The 20,516-nt window shown below is 43.9% G+C and overlaps 1 protein-coding gene across 2 annotated transcripts in view; it reads right to left on the bottom strand.

Annotated features, from left to right (window-relative positions):
* Nucleotides 1-9,863: 9,863 nt before the first annotated feature.
* LOC147887076 (serine/threonine-protein kinase BSK5-like) overlaps nt 9,864-20,516 on the bottom strand; it is a 33,592-nt gene continuing 22,939 nt past the window's right edge. For both annotated transcript variants that reach the window (XM_087394486.1, XM_087394485.1), the window contains exon 10: nt 9,864-10,571. In XM_087394486.1, coding sequence (XP_087250612.1) covers nt 10,326-10,571 — 246 coding nt within the window. In that variant the 3' untranslated portion in view covers nt 9,864-10,325. The remainder of the gene's footprint in view (nt 10,572-20,516) is intronic.

Here is a 20,516-nt window from a genome sequence, read left to right as displayed (position 1 = left end):
CCTCCACTACTTTGGAGACATACCTGTCTATGTGATCATCCTTGAACAACATAAGGTCGAGAGGAAAAGTGCCGGCCGAGGGCAAAGCTTGGAGGACTTTGAGAGGTGCGAGTAAAGCAATTGAGTTGACCGAGGTTGTGGCAACCACTTTGTTTAACATCTTCCACTCAGGTTGTGTTCCTTCTCCCTATTCCTTTTGTAGGGGCTCTTTATATTTCTTCTACTCCCACTGATTGAAGCCTCCCTTGTCCTCATCATGCTTACTTGTAACTTCCAAGTAAGTGCTGTGTGACTTAGAATCCTGTGATGGAGAAGAGGAGCCTTCACCTTCATCTTTCTCACCCTCGGACTTCTACTACTTACTGTCTTTCTCCTTAGGCTTCTCTTACTTGTGCTACCTTTCTCCTCAGACTCCTTTTGCTCACTGCCTTTCCCCTCGGCACTTTTCTCCTTTGTTCTAGATGGTCCTACTGTAGTGCCAGGTTGTAGTGCCAGCTGCAAGAAGGACATTTGGCCATTGCACTTCTCCTCAAGTCAACCTGTGGTGTAGCATGCAAAGATTTGGCCCGAGTTTGCAATGTGCTTGTCCTCAGCTAATAGCTTTGAGATGTGTCTTGAATCTTTTATCAAAGGTACATGACATCTTCTACCGCTTGAGCATCTTTGAAGGCAACAATCATGCGAGCAATAATTCAAAGATGAAATGATAAAAAATTTAGAATCCCTCATCATGGGACTTGCTAATAGTAACCCTATGGCAATGAGTAACTTCCCACCTCAAAGCACTCATTGCATATGTTTTTGGTTGTGAGTTCGCTAGGTGCTACAAAAGTCTTCAATAGGAGACTTTGGCTTCAGATGGATACTGCAGGGCCAGACAACGAGATCCCTCGGATACGAAGTGGGTATTGACATCACAGCAGAGCAGTGGATTGACCCAGTCCTTGAGAGTGTTTAGCGCAAGCTTCTTTATTGGAGCTCAGCCAAATTCTCCCTAGCAGGTCACGCCTTAGTGGCAAACCAGGTCCTTCTTGCCATGCCCTAGTATATTGCCTCTTGTTGGTGCTTTCACAGAGGATGCATTGGGCAGCTCCGACAGTTGGTACAGAACTTCCTCTGGGTAGGTTCAGAAGGCACGAGGAACACTAGGGCCTGAGTAGCTTGGTAAATGGCCCAGGCACTAGGAGGCTCGGGTATCATTGATCCGGAGATGCAAAGCAGGGCCCTTCTAGGCAAGTTGGTGGTTCATGGCCTCACCCCAGGTGTAGAGCATTGGAAGCTCCTCTTATAGTGAGGGATTCTAAAGAACACCCCACGCACTGGGGGACAGTGGCAGCCTTCACATAGATGGATCTTCTCAGAGGCCCCCCTTATGGGAAAGGTCTCCCCCCTTATGAGGAGTCTTCACAAGGTTTGGCAGAGACCGGCAGGGGGTCTCAACCGCCTAGATGCAGAGAGGAGTTTGAGCACCAGCCCCTTATGTGGCACCCCAAGGTCAGAGATCAGGAGGGACATATGCTCGAATAGCGGACTCACATTGGTTGGGCATAGTGGGATAATGGTCTAGCAGGGTCTTTTGGTCGTTGGAGCAGACTACCTATGGAGACAGAGGCGAGGCTTGACGCCCTAGCACATTTGCAAGGGACATGGAAGCAAATGGGCGAGATTGACTTAGCCATTCCTAAGTCCTAGTAGGAAAAACTTCACGTTTAGAGAGACAGCAGATGGTTGGGGCAGTTTTCCCATACTGGTGTTCCCTTGAGGATGTTGATGCAGCACGGCAGCATGCACCCTAGCTTCTTCCATGAGGGACCTGGAGGCCTACTTCAGCTACTCACTAAGAGTGACCCTGAGATGGATGGGAGCCTTGATGGGATTCACTAGCAAATGATCAAAGTGGTGGGACGTTTAGGGAAGGAGTGCACATTGACCCTCCCAGTATCTCAGAGCAGGACACCTCTAGATGGCGACTTTGGCTTTGTGAGGGTAGACCCTTGAGGGAGGTCCAGTTGGATCCGGGGGAGTGATTCTGGCCCTCCAAGGGCGGCCTAGCTGAGACGGTGGATGAGGTGCCCTTCTTTTCCTACACCACATGGATTGGCAGGAGGTTTCAAATGGACTCGTCGAGGTGGACCTCCTAGAGAGAGAGACATTGGGTGCCCCAGAGAGTGCCTCGGGATGTGCGCTCCAGGTTTTGGACGCAGTTGTGGTCCAGCTTGCAGCCGAGGAAGATCTCATACTTCTTCTAGCTGGCAGCCCACGGAGGCTTGCCCATCGGCCCGTGGTTGGGCAGATGCGAGTAGAGGGGCAATGCCATTTTTGCTCTTACGGTGTCCAAGAGACTATCCCGCATTGCCTATGGAGCTGTCATAGTGCAGCGAGGATCTGGATGAGAGCCCTCAAGATCATGACACGTGTGCAGAGTCTTCTCACAGAGACTACACCTAGGGGATGGTGGATTTGTTGACAGAGGGAGGACACATGTTTTAGATTGATGAGATCTCACCAGCCTACCGGATACAAGGTCAGAGCATCCAAAGGATTGCACTCCACAAGGCAATCCCCCCTAACAGCTTAGCTCCTCCTTCTCCTAGGGAGGACAATGTTTGGGAGGTGGTAGCCAGCATCACGGCTTGGAACATTTGGGTGGCTCGTTGGAGTCTTGTGATAGGAGAGCACCCGGTTCCACTCTCAGCTACCTTAGTCGCCATCTGGCAGGATATCATCTACACTCTACAGTCCACCTAGGAGCGTGGGACTCCAGGATCTAGGGCAACTATTGAGAAGCATGCTCGTTTCAGCAAGGCTTGGCTTGTAGGTGTTTTCTACATCTTCACTCCGTGAGGGATTCGCTGGTTGTATAGTCCCCCCACTTGGCTGTTAGCCCCAGTTCCAGAGATTCCCTAGGCAATGAGCTGGGTTTCTCTGGAATAGGGCCGATTTCTTTCTTTTAGCCTTTTTCAGCTTTTTCCATACTTAGCACCTTTGGGGCTTCTGCCTTGTATGAAATCTTTCAAGCATTAATAGAAGATTCCTTTCTTTGGGGGGGGGAAAAAAAGTCTCCAATAGGAAACCTCTCCCAATAATGCCGTAGATAACTAAACATGCATGCCCTAGATTAAGATGATGTGATCCTCTGCATTGTAAGAATCCAAATTTTCTTTTGCAAGGGCCTCATCCCAAACTTCCTCCCATGGAAGCTTTGCAAAACAGAATAAGTGATTGCACCTCATTTGTGAACTTTGTGATGATCGAATGAGGGGGAGTGACCCATGAAGACAACCTGTGTCACTTCTGGCAGATAGTGCAAACTAGCACGGCGGCAGGAGAAGAATGTACTTTGCAAGGTCACGGGAGGAGGAGGCACTTTAATATTCAAAGATGTGTAGGGTGGGAGGTGAAAATATTCAAAAGTGTTAGAACAAATTGATGAAGGTAATACACCTATGGTTATGTGTGTGTGCTTGTGTGTCCATGTGTGTCACCACCTATGTGGTGAGTGTGCCTGTAGTAGGTGTGATTAATGATGTGTCAGTCAGTAGGTGTGAGTGTGGAAGGTTCTAGTGGATGATTGAGAGATTCATGGAGAGATCAGTGGAGTGATTTGTGGATCTGGGATGCTCTCTCTTGAGCTCACATACAATGTATCACTGGCCTAAATATTGTAACTTCCTCTCATGAATAAAGTAGTCTTTCTCCTTCATTGTTGATCTCGTCATGACTTATTTTCAGTTCCTTCAAAAAGTGCGTGGGGATAGCAAATTTTCAGCTGTCATGATTTCCCCCCTCCGATGATATACATCAACAAAATTGGATATACCGATTGCCCTTAAGCAAGTGCAATGTGGCCCAAATTGCTTCTTGCAGCAGGAAAGGCAAAACTAACTTTGGCAGGGTGGAAATACCAGCCAGGGCGGCCCAATAGGACGAGATGCGGATTCGGCATTCGGAATCAGCTCGAGACACATCAGTGCCCTAACGCATCGGATGATCCCTGTCAAGCTGGTAACCAACCGGGAAGGAGACGAGAGGGTTTGATGTTGTATATTATGAAATGCAATGACCTTTGACATGCTTATGATCCATATAGCAATCAAGTGCATAGAAAAAGACCAATATAAAATTATAAACATTGTTGGATTTATTAAAAGATCTTTGCACATGCACAAATTGCACCTTTTCAAACTCTTCCATTCTAGGGTGAATGTAGATACCAATATCACCAACTATGAATGTTTTAAGACCACCATGTAGCAATCCCACTAGTTGGATTTCAAATTTTTAACCTGTTTTGGTTTTCAATAAATCAAGAAAAAGTTATGGAATGTGCCCTCGAATAAGTGTAGAAAAATTTAGCATAACATTGGAGGTTGCTTAAACCATACCTGAGGTTCTCAATCAGGTTTGTCCTTGGGTTGAGGAGAATCTCACTTAGTGTACTTTTGAATGATTACTTGGTTACATATATGTGTAGACTAAAATTTTGATGTTTTTGAATTCATTTTTATATCCTATACTCTGCAGGATACACGCTTCACATGCAACATAGCACTTGTAATGCTTTAATAGTCTCATTCCAAATCTTAAGTCCATATTTTCTTACTCTGATGTTCAATATTAAAATGTGTACTACAACTTGAAAAAAAAATTTGTCAAATTCTATTGAGCAATGCATAAGTTACCAGTCAGGGAATATACCTATATATAAAAAATTGCCATGAAACTCACCAAAATTCAAGCAAACATTAACCCTGTCACCCTACCGGCCCCTCTTCCACCTGTCTTGTTGTCTTCACGTCCATGTCAACTCATTCCATTCTACCTTCCACTCAGCTCTGGTCTATTCCATTCTCTCGCCATGTACCCATTCTCTCCCCACTCCCATGTATCTCCTCTCCAACTTTAAACCCTCCTACTCACCGATCAGCAAAGAACCTCTCTCTCTCCTCCCCCCTTCACATCGTCGGGCCTTTCCAACTTGCCACTAGGGCCAGCAATACCTCCAAGCCCCCTACGGATATTGATGTCGATGCCACTTGTAGCTCTCTTGACCACCACGTAGAGTCCAATGCTGCCCGTCCCCCCCTTACACGAGATGCACGTCCACCAATTGTATGTGCAAAGTGCTTTTCTCAATGGTGACCTCCACAAGGACATCTATCTTCAACCCCCTCCTAGCTTTCCACATGCACAAGGTATGGTCTGTCATCTCAGCAAAGCCCTCTATGATCTGAAGCAAGCATCTCTTGGTACCTCAAAATAGATGCCTATTTACTTGCCACATCTATTTTGAGCGGTGCTACAATGACCCAAGTTTGTATTCCTACAATTTTGACAATTTATTTTTTGTCATAGCCTTCTATGTTTGTCATCTGCAACACACTTAAATGCCTCAAACTCTTCAAGCATGATATTCAATGCACCTTCCCGATGATCGACTCTGAACCCCTTCAACTACTATCTCGGTATCCAAGGTTCGTAGTGATCCCTCTTCACATACAACTTGGCTTCATCAATGTCGCTACATCAATACCATGTTCAACAAATACAACATGGAGTCTTGTATGCTAGTCTCTACCCCACTCAATCCCAACGTCAAATTAACCATTATAATGTGCCCCTCCATAGATCAAGAACATGCTCAGATGCTTCACATCCCATACCACAACTTAGTTGGCTCCCTTATGTATGCTATGGTGTGCACAAGTCTTGATATCGCCACCAATGTACGCAAACTTGTGCAGATTATCATAAATCCTAGGCTCCAACATTGGCAAGCTGCTAAATGCATGCTCGAATACCTCAAGGCTTAAAGGTAAGCAATCTCTTGGGCTCATTTACAACTCCCACGACTACAAATTCTTAAGGTATGCCGACTCTGATTAGGCAAAATTCTAGAAGAGGTTACATCTTGCTCCTTGGTAGAGGACCCATTTCTTTGGCATGTTCCAAAGAAAAATAAATTGCCTCGTGCTCAATTGAGGTGCATCTGCCAGGCCTCCAAAGAACATGTATGGCTACACACGCTCACCATTGAACTTGGCATTTCCTTATCCACATCTGTCTTGTTCAACAACAACCATGAAAGTATTTGTCTCAGTAAAAATGGGTGTCATTGTAAAAGAAGCAAACATGTCGACCTCTAGTACCATTACATTTTTTATTCAATGCAGCATGGGGACCTCACATTGCATTATTGCCCCACAACCCATATGCTAGTAGATCTATTCACCAAAGATTTCCCTAAATATTGCTTTGAATTTCTATGCATAGGGATCAGACTCTTACCAACACCTCCAAATCTCCCCTGACCATCTCTTAGCCCTACTAGATTGGGGGGGGATTGTGGCAAATAGTTTAATTGTTTAGCTTGGGTTGGCTTGGAATTAATGTGACTATCCAAAACCAGCTCGGTGGTTGGAACATCATGCAATATATCACCATGCCGGTTGATGTCAAACATGAGTTATGTGATTGTCTTACACTAGCATGGTTGAACATCAATATATTTCACCAGGCCAGTGGTTGTCTATGAATGAGTCTTCGAATAGTTTAATTGTTTAATTTCTAAATTGGTTTGGCTTGGACTTAATGTGGTTGTCATAAACCAGCCCGGTGGTTGAAAATCATGCAATATATCATTGTTCTAGTTTAGTTCAAATACTAGTAATGTGATTCTCCTAAACCAGCATGGTTGACAACAATATATTTCACCATCCTTATGGTTGTCTATGATTAAGTTTAATTGTTTAATTTCTAAACTGAGCTGGCTTGGACTTAAAATGATTGTCCTAGACTAGCTTGATGATGGTTGGAATAGCAATATATTTTGTAACAAAAAAAAACTACAATATATTCTTATTGTCTAACTGATAACCAAGATGGTGGTTGAAAATGTTCCTAGTAGTTAAAATTAGTTAAGTTTAAATTTTTTGCGACCAGCTTGGACTTAATGTGATTGTCCTAAACCAGCCTGTGGTTGAAACATCATGGAAATATCATTGAGATGGCTCAGGTCAAATAGGAGTTATGTGATTCTCCTAAACCTACGTGGTTGAAACATAAATACATCACACAAATAGAAATAATTGATGACCAGCTCGATGGTTGGTTAAGTTTATTTTTGGGCTGGTACGGATCATATACCAGTAAATTTCCAAACTAGGCTGGCTTGGACTTATATGATTGTCCTAAGCCAACCCAGTGGTTGGAACATCATAAAATATATCATCGAGTTAGTTCAAGTCAAACATGAGTTATGTAATAGTCGTGAACCAATGAGGTTGAAAAGAAAGTAAATAGAAATACATTTTGCAATCGAAGTAATTAATGACCAACTCGGTGATTGAAATTGCTGTGTTTCCTAGTAGTTAAATTAGTTAAATTAGTTTTGTTTAATTTTTTGGCAAATTCGGATCATGCTTGGACTATGACCGTCCAAAACTAGCCAGATGGTTTGAACAATAATATATAATTTAGCTAGTTCAAGTGACTGTCATTTAGTTGTTTAATTCTTTTGTTTTCTAGTAGCTTCATTACTTTAATTAGTGTGATTGTCCTAAACTAGCCTGATGGTTGGAAGACTGAGCTGATACAAATCAGACACTAGTTATATGTCTATCCTAAACCAGCTCGATGGTTGAAATTGTTTTGTCTTGTAGTAGTGAAATTATTTTGCTTTCTAATAGCTTGATTAGATTAGTTAGGTCCCATACATCTGTATGTATCAAATCAAGAGTACCTCTTATTCGAGAGGCACTTTTTGCCAAAGCTAGCTATAGATTGCTCACCAAAGCAACATGCTTTGAAAACATTTCCAAGACTGAAGTTTTGAAATGCCAATTGCCATGTTCTAATTTCTTGATTGCATTAAACTTTTGAAGTTGAGATGACCTCATCTCTTGTGCCATATTGCAGAAAGTGGCATCAATTGTTCTTGAGCTGACATAGCATGCAAGTGTTGTATTGAAGCTAGCATTCTGAATAAGCATCCTTCCTTTACTGCTTTTCCAACTAGCTGAAATCCTCTAGATTTTTTTCTGATTGGACATTCATCTCCATCAAATATATGACTCTGTAATTATGCTCCATCATTTGTCCAACTGACAAAAGATTCCTGCTAGTTAAAGTACATATTTCACCAATCCTTTCATACCAATAAAACTATTCATGGAAACTATGCCTTTCCCTTGAACTGGATTTGGTGTATTGTGTGTAGTGTAGATAACATCCTTTGGTCCTTCTAATGCTCTTCTAATGGTTTCATCTCTATGAACCATTCCTAATGTTTTGTCGTATGAGATGATGCAATACTATCAATATACCATGGATCTTGATCCGCATGGTCAACTTGATAACTGAGTGACTATACAACTTCAAGATATATCTAGGATTTTGTAAAATTTTAAAACTCCTAGTATCGTTACGTGTACACTAGGTGTGTCAATTACAAGCATCTCTTCAACCACGTTCCACTCGACAAGGTTCAAACATTTCAAGCATGTATGCGAAACAGAACAAAAGGGTTAAGCTCAAATGTTGTGATGACTGGACCTTGTTGCACTTGAACTGCCTCAAAGCCATTAAGACTAGATTCAAACTTATTGAATTCCCTTTTATTTATCTCATGCGTTAGATTACTCTAGTGATTTCTGAACCACCAGAACCTGAACAGATGACTGGGCCTCCCTAGGGAAATCAAAGAAAACTATCATTCAATATTAAGCACCATCTAAAACTAGCAGTCAACACACGCCGTTTGGAAGCCAAATTGCAAAGTAAATTTCTGCATGCCAAGTTTCCTGAAACCTAAGAATCCGCTCTTTACCAAGACTAGTTTATCACTAAAACCAGAAAAGATGACTAGCTAGTATGCCTACTTGAGGAAATCAAAGAGCAATCACCATTCAATATTATAAGCACCGTCTAAAACTCAGATTATGTTTAGCAGGAACACCTCTGTGAACTATCTATTAGTGTTATTAAGTAACAGAAAACTATGCATCACAATTTGTAGGTATTTTGATGTGGATGTTGCATAGCCTTGCAGTGTACCATCTTTCCATACTGAACATGATGACCATGCACATAGGCAGCAAGCCTTCAGCCACATATATACAAAGACATCAATCGATATAATTCATAGCCACCAGCCACACATACACACACCCCTTTTTTTTTTAATAAGTGAATTTTGTTGCTTTATATTAAAAGAGAGCTTCCCAAAAAGGGAAAGCTGGACAATACATCAACAGAAAATCTCAGTATAAGAAAGATATACATCAGAATCTGTGAAGTGAGTTTGCAGCCAATCAAAGAGAGATTGCTGCAAAGATCTGCAGAAGAAAAAGAAAGTGGATAACTGAGGAAATCCAAAGACCCTATGATTGCAATCTATCCATAGAGTCCAGAGCGCCCAGTATCTAACCCAAGTAAAAACAAATCAAACTACGGTCGCCGTGGATGCATGCCAAAGAGCCAAAAGAATTTTCCAAAAACAACATTTGGAAAACGAGCTCACACACACACACATACGAACAGAGCCTTGAAATCCATCTCTTTGAGCTTGTGAAGACTTCAGGTCACAGACACATTCCTGGCAGCACAATTCCAGGTCGTAATTAACAATATGGAGAAGAAAATCCCAGGCCATTGTTGACAGCACTGGTCCATGGATTGATTTGCACTAGAAATTTCCAGCAATATCAAGGAGTACCGCAAAAGCTAGTAAAATCGAGATACAAGCTCATATACCTAGTAAAATCGAGATACAAGCTCAGTTGATTATGAACAGCAGACAGAGGGCCGGAAGGGAGGGCTGTTGGGGGGAGGGGGGGGCGGGATGCGGCAGACAACACCACAAATACGAAATGAAGGCTTTTGCAAATTATCCGTGTATCCAAGTTAAAATGTAGTAAAAAGTCTGCTGCCTTCAGATGAATAGTGAGACATATTTGATTACAGCCTCAATGATCAATGTCTCAAAGCGTGGATCCCATACTCTCAACAGCAACAAACTCACGAGTACACTGCCCATAAAGCTGGTTCAGGTTTAGGGCAATCAATCAAGCTTCCAGTGGTAACAAAGGGGAAAAAAATATACCTGCAGCAGCTATGATCTCCATACCCAGATTGGATTCCTGCTGCATGAAAAAATAATCTTCCTTTTGCTTGACGACTATCTAGCCACAATCTCGATACCGTACAGCATAACCCCCAGTAAAAGCATTACATACAAAAAACCACCCTCAATATCAAAAGGTATGCAAAGCAAGCCAGAATTATGCAGGCTTCCAACCTTTAGCAAACTCGGGAATGCATTTTCTTTATAAAGTGCTTGGCTGCTGGGTCTCAATAGCCTGTCCTTCCTTCATCATCTCCTCTGCATCATCTGCATGTCCAAGCTTTGTGAGAGCTGCAGCTTGCAGGTAAAAGGCTGTAGGCCACTGTGGGCTCACCGTTGAGGCCTGCATTGCATCTCCAAGGGCAGCATCTGGCTGGTCTGTTAACAAAAAGGCCAGACTTCTTCTTGCCAGGACAGTAGGTGAGACCATCGACCCCAACTCAAGAAACTGTAAAGAGCACACAAGTTACTGTTAGTTTGCAAGTTTTTGTAAGAATTAACTGCATGTATTTTGCGAGTATCTGCAGGTATCCATGAGAGTTGAGTGCATGTATTTTTGCAATATAAAAGCAGGCAGTTAAGGCTGACGTTCCTTAGTGCAAACATTCTACATCAACAGATCTGAGAAACCAATTACTCTGAAATAACACATACGTACTGTTCTGAAAACTTATTGCCTCGCATCTTTGTATTCAAGCATGTCTAAATACCTTTCCCTTCTGACTGAAATACAGAATACTTCACCCAATACAAACCAAAAAAAAAAAGGGGTCAATGCCCCACCTGTTAGCCACCATAGAAGGAGTGCAGCAGGGCTTGATATCTGTAGGAATATGCAGATGCATTGTGCCATCTGGGCACGTGAGAGGGAGGTGCAAAGACTGCTACATGGGCAGCAGGCAGGCTGTCACGTGGGCAGCACCAGGTCATACTTCTTTGGCACAGTCAATGTGGCCACCCTGATCAGCAGATATAGCTGACAGTGAGCCCATGGTTTGGGGTGTTTGTAGGGCTGTGTATAGTTCAGCCTAGCATCAACTGGGCTGGGGCAGGACAGCATTGCAAGGGCCAGAGAACTGGGGAACTGCGCAGCAGTTCCAGTGGGCAGAAGTCCACGTATCAAGGCCTTCAGCAGTACTGCAGACAGATACGCAGCCCTACAGCATAGGCGTGACAATGGCTGAGAGCCACATGGCAGACATGGCCTGGACCAGCAGCAGACTGCACAAGGCAGCAGAGTATAGCAGCAGACTGCACAGTGCAGTCAAATACATGCATAGGGCCAGAACGGATCGGCAAGAAGCAGATCAGGTCGGTTGACTTTGGGTCTGGTTGGCCAGATCAGTAGAGCCTGGAGCCTATATAAGGGCCCACTGTGGGCACATCAGTCAGTTTACAGGGTCTTTTGACAGTCCAGGTGCACAGAGAGGCAGATCCACATGCAGTAGTAGAGCAAAACTGTGGTGCACAGAGGGTCCACAGGAAGATCAGCAGCAGACCCACCTAAAGCCTCAGCGACTGAAGTCTGAAGGAGACATGCCGTGATCTAGGCGAGTTTCTCCCACATTAGGAGCAGCAAACAGTATGATCCCTGGTACCCTACCTCAGCAATTGTTTGCTGCATGTGATGGTACATTTTTTACAACAATTTTTACTTGGATCTGTTATCTATATAGGGGAAAGTGTTGGGATCTGTGTGTAATCTCTCTCTATCTGAAGTGTTCTCTCTCTATACAAACAAGCACATTTAGGTAGAAGATAGTATATGGAGATGCCTCCCCATGCTCTCAAACCTCCCTGGCAAAATATGAGGTCTCTGGGAAAAAGTAGCAGACTGAAATGAAGGTATCCCTCAATGATATGCTCCTAATCCGAATCCAAAGGAATTTGGCGTGTAGGTCGCGTCACTCCACGGTGATCATCCCCATAACAGATGATCGGTGTCCATGTATGCCTCCTACCTCTCTTGTCTCATCGCGATAGGGTGACTCCCATGTGTCCCACAGACTAGTGGTAGTGAGCACATTCAGATTTGATGTGTCTCTATGTAGAAGATATTGTCTCGTCCTGTGTATGACTCCGACAAGTTCCATAAGAGTCCATTATAGTTTCACATGGTACACGTCTCGCTTTTGTGAGTCTCATAGACCATGTCTCCTTAAGTGGGTGTGTCATGTTGGAAAGCTGAAAGGAAAGCAAAGAGTGGACACAAACTCAGAATACTTGCATTACTTGCTTGTAGAATGAAGAAGAGTGAGGTCCTTAAGTAGGCACCTCATACATGCTCACTGACATCACTGATGACTTCAGAGCTCCACAATCATCTCCTCAATCTGCTCCTAGATTCTCTCAATCATCCTATGTGGCTTTCCACCACCTAACTGTGCTTGTGGGCACCTAACTGTGCCTCTAGCACTCACACATAGAAACATAAGGTGTGCCTGAGGCATACACCTTGAGATATCCCAACAAACCCCCCCTCAAGGAAATGCCTCAGGCTATGTCAAGGATACATCTAGTCTCATAGTTTCTCATGCCATCTCATGGTGGTCAAGGATAAATCTATGGCTAGGTTCTCATGCTAGCAAGGGTTCCCTTGGGTGTAAGGTAAACAAAAAGGGATACAGAAAGACCTTCCAATAGTTATCTCCCCTGCATGTACATGCACACAATGTCTGCAGGAGGTACCATGGAACAAAACATACACATGGCCTACATCATAAGGTGACCAGAGGTGTTTACAAAAACACACAAAACACAATAGTTTATTTTCATTCATTTTGGAGGACTATCCAGGCTGAGTACCTTGACATAAAAAGAGAGATCTGGAGCATACATAGAGATGATTTAAAATGCATAATCTTCATGGGATGCCTCATCTTGTGGAGGCAAAATATCCATGTCAAGGCAAGGTCTTACCACATGGGCAGTGTCTAGTGCCTTATAAGATGGTACTATGATAGAACAAGTGGATCTGAAAGTCATATCCTTCAAGAGAACAATTATCTTGTCATCTCCATAGTTGTGTAGAGAAGCATATCTTAGGTATCTGACCTTCATCTTTTTCTTGTACTTGGAGTCAAATAAAAGTGCCATGAGAGGGTAGATCTCTCGCTTTGTAGTTGCTTCCTTTTTGGCAACCATTGTTTTGGCAATCTTCAACAAGGAAGTCAGGTTGGCATTTTCATCCTTTGTAGCATAACAAGACATTGCTTTACGTTTTGGCTTTTCACATATTTTGCATAAGCAAGCCATGAGAGGGTCTAACCCAGGTATTGGGCAGTGTCTTCTCTCTTACAGGGCTTAGAATAACAACTGAAATGCTTCAAAATATAAGCATTTAATGTAGCAAAGTCTTGTGACCAAATTTCAAACAATGATGCTTCTTCTTACATGCTTCATAGAGGTGGCTAAAATGAATACTTTCCAATCAAAACCAGGTCTAGCAATTCAAAAAAAAAAACTGAAGCCACACTTGTACTAAAGTTATTGAAAGTTTCAAAAAACCAGAAATGCTAGAGTAGCATTTTATGTAGCATCATCTTCAAAAACTTGTCCAAAACTATCAAAACTGAAAAGCTGAACTTGGAGGGCTTGTAGCTCACTCTTCAAAGCAAGGAAAAGAGGGCTTTCTAAAGCAAAAGAAAGCTCATATACCAGAGAGGGTCTAGCATAGAGGTTGGACGAAATGGTGCGCACTTTTGCCTGGGAGAGTTGCTACAGGCTGAAACTGAGTTTTGATGATTTCTCCCTCGTTACTGAACCAAATGACCTGAAAAATGGCTCAAAATCTTCGTCTTGAGGTCGCCCATCTACTCCTAAGAGGGCTCAGGCAATGGCAGAGCAGGTAGGGAGTATTGAGCAACAGAAGAAATTCGCTGTTTGGAGAATGGCAGCCACCACAAACGTTTTTTCTTCAATTGCTTGCAGGTGGAAGTTCGCCCATACTAGAGGAGTTTCCAGCTCAGAGGGTTTGGGCAATGGTCGTTTGTAGGTGGAGAACCAAGCTCTCAAATATTTTGGGAAGAAAGAGGAAAATGGAGAAGAAGAAGATGAAGAAGATGATGATGATGTGGCAAAAATGGGCTCAAGGGGGATCAAATGGCTCTGATACCATGTTGGAAAGCTGAAAGGAAAGCAAAGAGTGGACACAAACTCAGAATACTTGCATTACTTGCTTGTAGAATGAAGAAGAGTGAGGTCCTTAAGTAGGCACCTCATACATGCTCACTGACATCACTGATGACTTCAGAGCTCCACAATCATCTCCTCAATCTGCTCCTAGATTCTCTCAATCATCCTATGTGGCTTTCCACCACCTAACTGTGCTTGTGGGCACCTAACTGTGCCTCTAGCACTCACACATAGAAACATAAGGTGTGCCTGAGGCATACACCTTGAGATATCCCAACATGTCAAAGGGCCCTCGCCTAGGTCTAGTCAAGACCCGACCCTCGCGCGCTACCACCCACTTTCCCTCCCTACAAGCAGCATTGCACTATTGTAGGAGGGCTCGCCTTTCCTCCACCTATAGTAAGATCCTCATCTGTGGCTGGTCTTGGAGAGCTGTGCATTTGCGTAGTGGTCAAGCATAAAACATATCAAGAGAGTATGATCTCTAGTGAGGTCTCGTCCGACCCGCCATGCCTCCTCAACGACATGTTCTAGCACTCCCAAGGTGGAGGTCACAAAGGCAGTAGCATCTGAGAAGGCAGAGCTGGTGCATGGAACCCTGCAGACTCTAATGTTGAGAGCCTTACTCGCTCTCTGTTGGTGCTTAAGTAGATTGGCTGAAATGATTGCCTTTGCAGGGTCGCATTCACAACATCCACCCACTTTGAGGCCTCCTCAATAGCCGTCTACATTGCGGCAGTCCTTGCGCCATCGGCTCTCAACCAAGCATCACCTTCCAGAGGCCAAACAAGAGTATATCATCGACTAGTAACGGGAGACTTCATCCATCAAAATCAGGAAGAATTACTAAACATTCTGTTTACAACTTCAAGTATTTATGCAAAAGTTTCTTGAGCACGTATCCACATCCCCTCTCACACACTACACCAAACTTCCTACATCTACCTCTCCACCTCCTACTCAATCTTCACCACCGGTGGTATCGAACATGCAACACTCAAGCTACACAATGCCAAGCCAAAGACCATGAGGGGCTATGTAGTGCGTACACTGCACATGGGCTTAATACCCTAGCCGCAATCTTGGCAAAGCATCATGATCGAACATAGATCAATAATTGACACCAATGTTAGCCGTTTTACAGAGTGTCAGGGATTTAAAGCTCTAGGACACGTAGGTTTCCAAGAAAATCATGTTGCATTGGACCACATATTCACACGGAGGATTGTCATTAAGGAGGTTGAGGAACGAAAGCCACGAATTACTATTGCCTTGTGGATTTCTACGAAGCCTTTGACACAGTACCACGAGTGTGTCACCTGCTCCCCTATGTCAAGTGCATGGTGACAAGCTATATATCTAGATGAATCCAAGAACATGCCCAAACTATGAGAGAGAGAGAGAGTGAGCTGAGAAGTAGAGTAGAGCACATTGACACACACACAACACAGGGAGTGTGGGGATAATTGAAAGTATGTGTGTACCTCCCCTAGCACACAGTCAACCTTTTATATGAAAGGATAAGGTTACAACACTAAGTACACCGTACTTAGTGTACTTAACAAATAAAAGTACTAACTGTACTTAAGTGTACTAACTGTACTTGGGTGGCCATAGTGCCTTTACCCCAACAACCTCCCACTTAAAGGCAATATGCCCTTAAGTAAAAATAAATGAGGCTCAACCTATGCCCATCAACTGTCGGCAATGTGCAAACCGCTCTGCAGGCAAGCCTTTTGTCAACAGATCTGCTGAATTATCATATGTGTGAATCTTGACAAGCTGAATCAGCTTATCATCTATTACCTCCCTGATGAAGTGATACTTCACATCAATGTGCTTTGTCTTTGCATGAAAGACAGGATTGTGTGCCAACTGAATAGCACTCTGACTGTCACAATGCAACAATGGAATATCACCTGTAATGCCCAAGTCTCCCACTAGCCGAGATAACCATAAGGCCTCCTTGCATGCCTCTGTGGCTGCAATATATTCAGCTTCCGTGGTAGAGAAGGCTATACACTGCTGCATCCTTGACATCCATGACACTGCACCTCCAGTGAATGTATAAACATAACCTAGTAGACTTCCGGTTATATGGATGACCAGCAAAATCTGAATCCACATAACCATGCACCTTTGGATCTCGCTTGCCAAAGCATATGCACAACTCTTGTGTGCCCTTTAGGTATCTCATGATACCTTTCACTGCATTCCAATGCTTCTTGCCTGGATTTGCCATATATCTGCTAACCACTCCCACTGCAAACGCAATATCAGCCCTGGTAGCAACCATGGCAGACATCCACAAGCTGAAGCATACGGAATCTTGGCCATTTCAGCCCTATCAGCATCTGAGTGTGGGCTGTCCATTGCACTGAGTTTCACATATGGAGGCAATGGAGAACTAAGGGTCTTCCCCCCCTCCATATGAAACCTGTGCAATACTTTGCCAATATATTCGGTCTGAGACAAATACAACAAACGCTGTCCCCTGTCTCTCCGTATCCGCATTCCCAGTATGTGATTTGCATCACCAAGGTCCTTCATATCAAAGGCCTCATGCAATCTTTTCTTAAGGTCATCAAGCTCCTTACGAGCTTTACCAGCAATAAGCATGTCATCCACACATAAAATGAGAATGATTAAGCTGCCATTTACAGCCCTTTTGGTATATAAGCAGTGATCGTCGTCACTTCTCCTGAAACCTTGGGACTTCATGAAGGTATCAAATTTCTTATACCATTCCCTTGGTGCCTGTTTCAGCCCATAAAGGCTCTTTTTAAGCTTGCATACAAGTGACTCCTTGCCCTTGACTACAAATCCTTCTGGCTGCTGCATGTAGATCTCCTCATGAAGATCACTGTGAAGAAAGGCTGTCTTCACATCCATTTGGCATAATTCCAAATTCTCACATGCAACCAAAGTAAGTACAATCCTGAGTGTGGTCATCTTAACCACTGGAGAAAAGATCTCATCAAAATCGACACCATACTCCTGCTTAAAGCCCTTGGCAACCAACCTGGCTTTATACCTTGGCTTAGCTCCAAGTGTGACTTTCAATCTATACACCCACTTGCATGGCAGTACTTTCATGCCCTTAGGCAACTGCACCAATTCCCAAGTACCATTTTTATGGAGACTGTCCATTTCAGACTTCATGGCTAGTTCCCATAGCCTTTTATCATGCATTTGCACGGCTTCCTTGTAACAGGAAGGTTCTCCACAGTCTGTAAGCATAATAAAATCTGCTCTTGGAATAAATCTGTCTGGCGGTTTCATTTGTCGAGTGGACCTTCGGACCCATTGGTCTTGCTGTCCACTCACCTAAAACAGGTGGCTGTTCCAATAGATCAGGCTGCAGAATTATGCTTGGGAGGTCTTCCAAAGGTGGCATGTCCCGTAGTACATCTTTCGCCACTGCGGGCTGTCCATTTGGACCTGCTGCAGCATCATGCATTGGCTGATTACGCTGCTGTTGTGGCTGATTCGCAGCCTGCCTGAATTGTACAGGATGTCCCGAGTCATCAATGTCAACCTCTGAAGCATCAGAAGGCTTATCTGCTGCCTTAAACATACATGACTCATCAAATAAGACATCATTGCTGCGTATTAGCTTCTTATTCACAGGATCCCATAGGCGGTAACCCATCTCACCACTGTCACCATATCCAAGAAAAATGCATTTAAGAGACTTAGGATCAAGCTTGCTGCGATCTTCTCTGTGTATATGCACGTACGCAGTGCAGCCAAAGACCCTCAAGTGCTTATAGGAAGGGGGTTTTCCTGTCCAAAGCTCCTCTGGCACTCTACCATCTAGTCTTTTATTTGGTGACCTATTGATGAGGTGTACTGCTGTTTTTACAGCTTCAGCCCAAAATCCATGAGGTAAAGCAGCATGTGACATCATAGAGCGAGACTTTTCCTGTATGGTTCTATTCATACGCTCTGCAGTGCCATTTTGCGCTGGACTGTAAGGAGCAGTGAGTTCTCTTTTAATACCTCTAGCATCACAAAATGCATTGAATGCATTAGACATATACTCCCCACCGTTATCTGACCGCAAAGCCTTCAGTGTTCTGCCTGTTTGGTTCTCAACCATAGCAAGCCATTTCTGGAACACTGGAAAGACATCACTCTTCAATCGAAGAGGATACACCCACACCTTCCTTGTGGAATCATCTATAAATGTGACAAAGTACCGTGCACCTCCAAGTGAAGGACTAGGCATCTCACACACGTCTGTATGCACAAGCTCAAGTTGAGCATCTTTATGTCCTAATCTCCTTTTATGAGGATACTGTAACTGTCTACCATATATGCAGTGCTCACAAAACTTTAAATCACAAAATTTAAGAGACGGTAAGTAGCCAAGGCGAGCCAATTGCTCCATTCCACTTATGCTCATATGTCCCATCCGGCTATGCCACATAGAAATATTCGGCAGCTCGGTGGCATGAATATCAGCATGATTACATACTTTAGCATGGAGAGTATACATTGTGTCAAACTTAGAGCCTCTGGCAACAACCAGGGCACCTTTGGTGACCTTCCAGAAACCATGACCAAAGCTGGTCACAAAACCTTCGTCATCCAACATGCCAGTAGAAATCAGATTTTTCTGGACTTCGGGTACATGCCTGACATTGTGAAGCATAAGCTGAGTACCATCAGCAAATACAAGCCTGACATCTCCAACACCGACAATACTGCATGCATGATTATCCCCTAGAAAAACGACTCCATTACTGCCTGCTGCATACCTTACAAACAATTCTTTGTAAGGTGTAACATGGAATGAGGCACCTGAGTCAATGATCCAAGAGTGCATGTCTGCAAAATCTCCTGCATGGAGAGAATGAGCATCCAAAGTAGAGAGAAATAGAACCTCTCCCTCATTGTCATAACCGTGTGTAGAATGAAGCTCTTCAATCTTCACACTGCTCTTGCCATTGCTTACTGGTACAATTGCTTTTGCATCTGACGCATCAGTGTTTTTGGCTTTGTCTCTCTTATCATTTTTCAGTTTAAAGCACTGCTTTTTGGTATGTCCCTTTTTGCCACAGTAGTAACACTCAACATCTTTGTTGGAGTGGGACTTGCTCCTCCCTTTTCCCCTTTCCTGAGATTTGCCTCTTTGCTGACTTCTCCCCCTTGCATTTAAGGCATTGTTAGGCTTTACTGCATCTTGAGCTTTCAGCTTCTGCTCTTCTTGCAAAATCAGCCCTGTGATATCTGAAAAACTTGTGAAAGTGTTTGCATTTGTTACAGCTGTGGTGAATGTATCCCAACTTTCAGGAAGAGAGATCAAGAGTGCCATACCCTTGGTTTCCTCATCCACCACATATTTTTGATTTGCAAGTTGAGTGACAATTGAATTAAACTCATTGAGATGTGCATCCATGGAGGTCCCTTCCTTCATCTTCAGATTGAAGAACTTGCGCAACCAATATATCTTTGTGGCTACACTTTGCTGCTCATATGTGTCCTGTAGCTTTTTCCACACACCCCAGGCTGTTTTTTCACCATCCACATTCCAAACAACACTCTCATGGAGTGACAATTCAATTATGGACTTTGCTGACAGATCAGCTAGTGCCCAAGCATCATCAGTTGTGCCAGAGGAAAAAAAAAAAGTGGCGGATCTGAGCCTAGCCGGCGTTGCTGCTGATGGCGTTGCTAGCGTTGGTGGCAGCACTGGCTACTGGCGTCAATTTTGGCGCTGGTGGCATCGGCTGCTGGCGGTGCTGCTGGTGTTGGCACCGTTGCCTGTTGGCGGCGTTGCCTACTGGCGCTGGTGGTGCTGCTGCTGACGGCGCTGGCTGCAGGCACCGCTGCCTGGCGATGCTGCTGCTGACGGCACTGGCTGCTGGCGCCGCTGCCTGGCGATGGCAGTGCTGCTGGCTGCTGGCTGCTGGCGCCGACAATGCTGGTGCAGCAGCCTTTTTTTTTTGTTACTGCTGCTGCTAAGGAAGCTGCTGCTAAGACCCACGTTTGGGCACCCACAAGAAAGACGAAACCAGGCAGCTGCAGAATAGGCGAGGATAGGGAGAGTGTGCTGCTCCAAGCTCTGATACCAGTTGAGAGAGAGAGAGTGAGCTGAGAAGTAGAGTAGAGCACATTGACACACACACAACACAGGGAGTGTGGGGATAATTGAAAGTATGTGTGTACCTCCCCTAGCACACAGTCAACCTTTTATATGAAAGGATAAGGTTACAACACTAAGTACACCGTACTTAGTGTACTTAACAAATAA

Source organism: Dipteris shenzhenensis, chromosome 23 (genome assembly GCF_047967505.1).
Source record: "Dipteris shenzhenensis isolate YYH24624 ecotype China chromosome 23, Dip_SZ_1.0, whole genome shotgun sequence".
NCBI classification, from domain to species: Eukaryota; Viridiplantae; Streptophyta; class Polypodiopsida; order Gleicheniales; family Dipteridaceae; genus Dipteris; species Dipteris shenzhenensis.
Note: the sequence above shows the minus strand (reverse complement) of the source record. Positions and strands in the feature narration are given on the sequence as shown.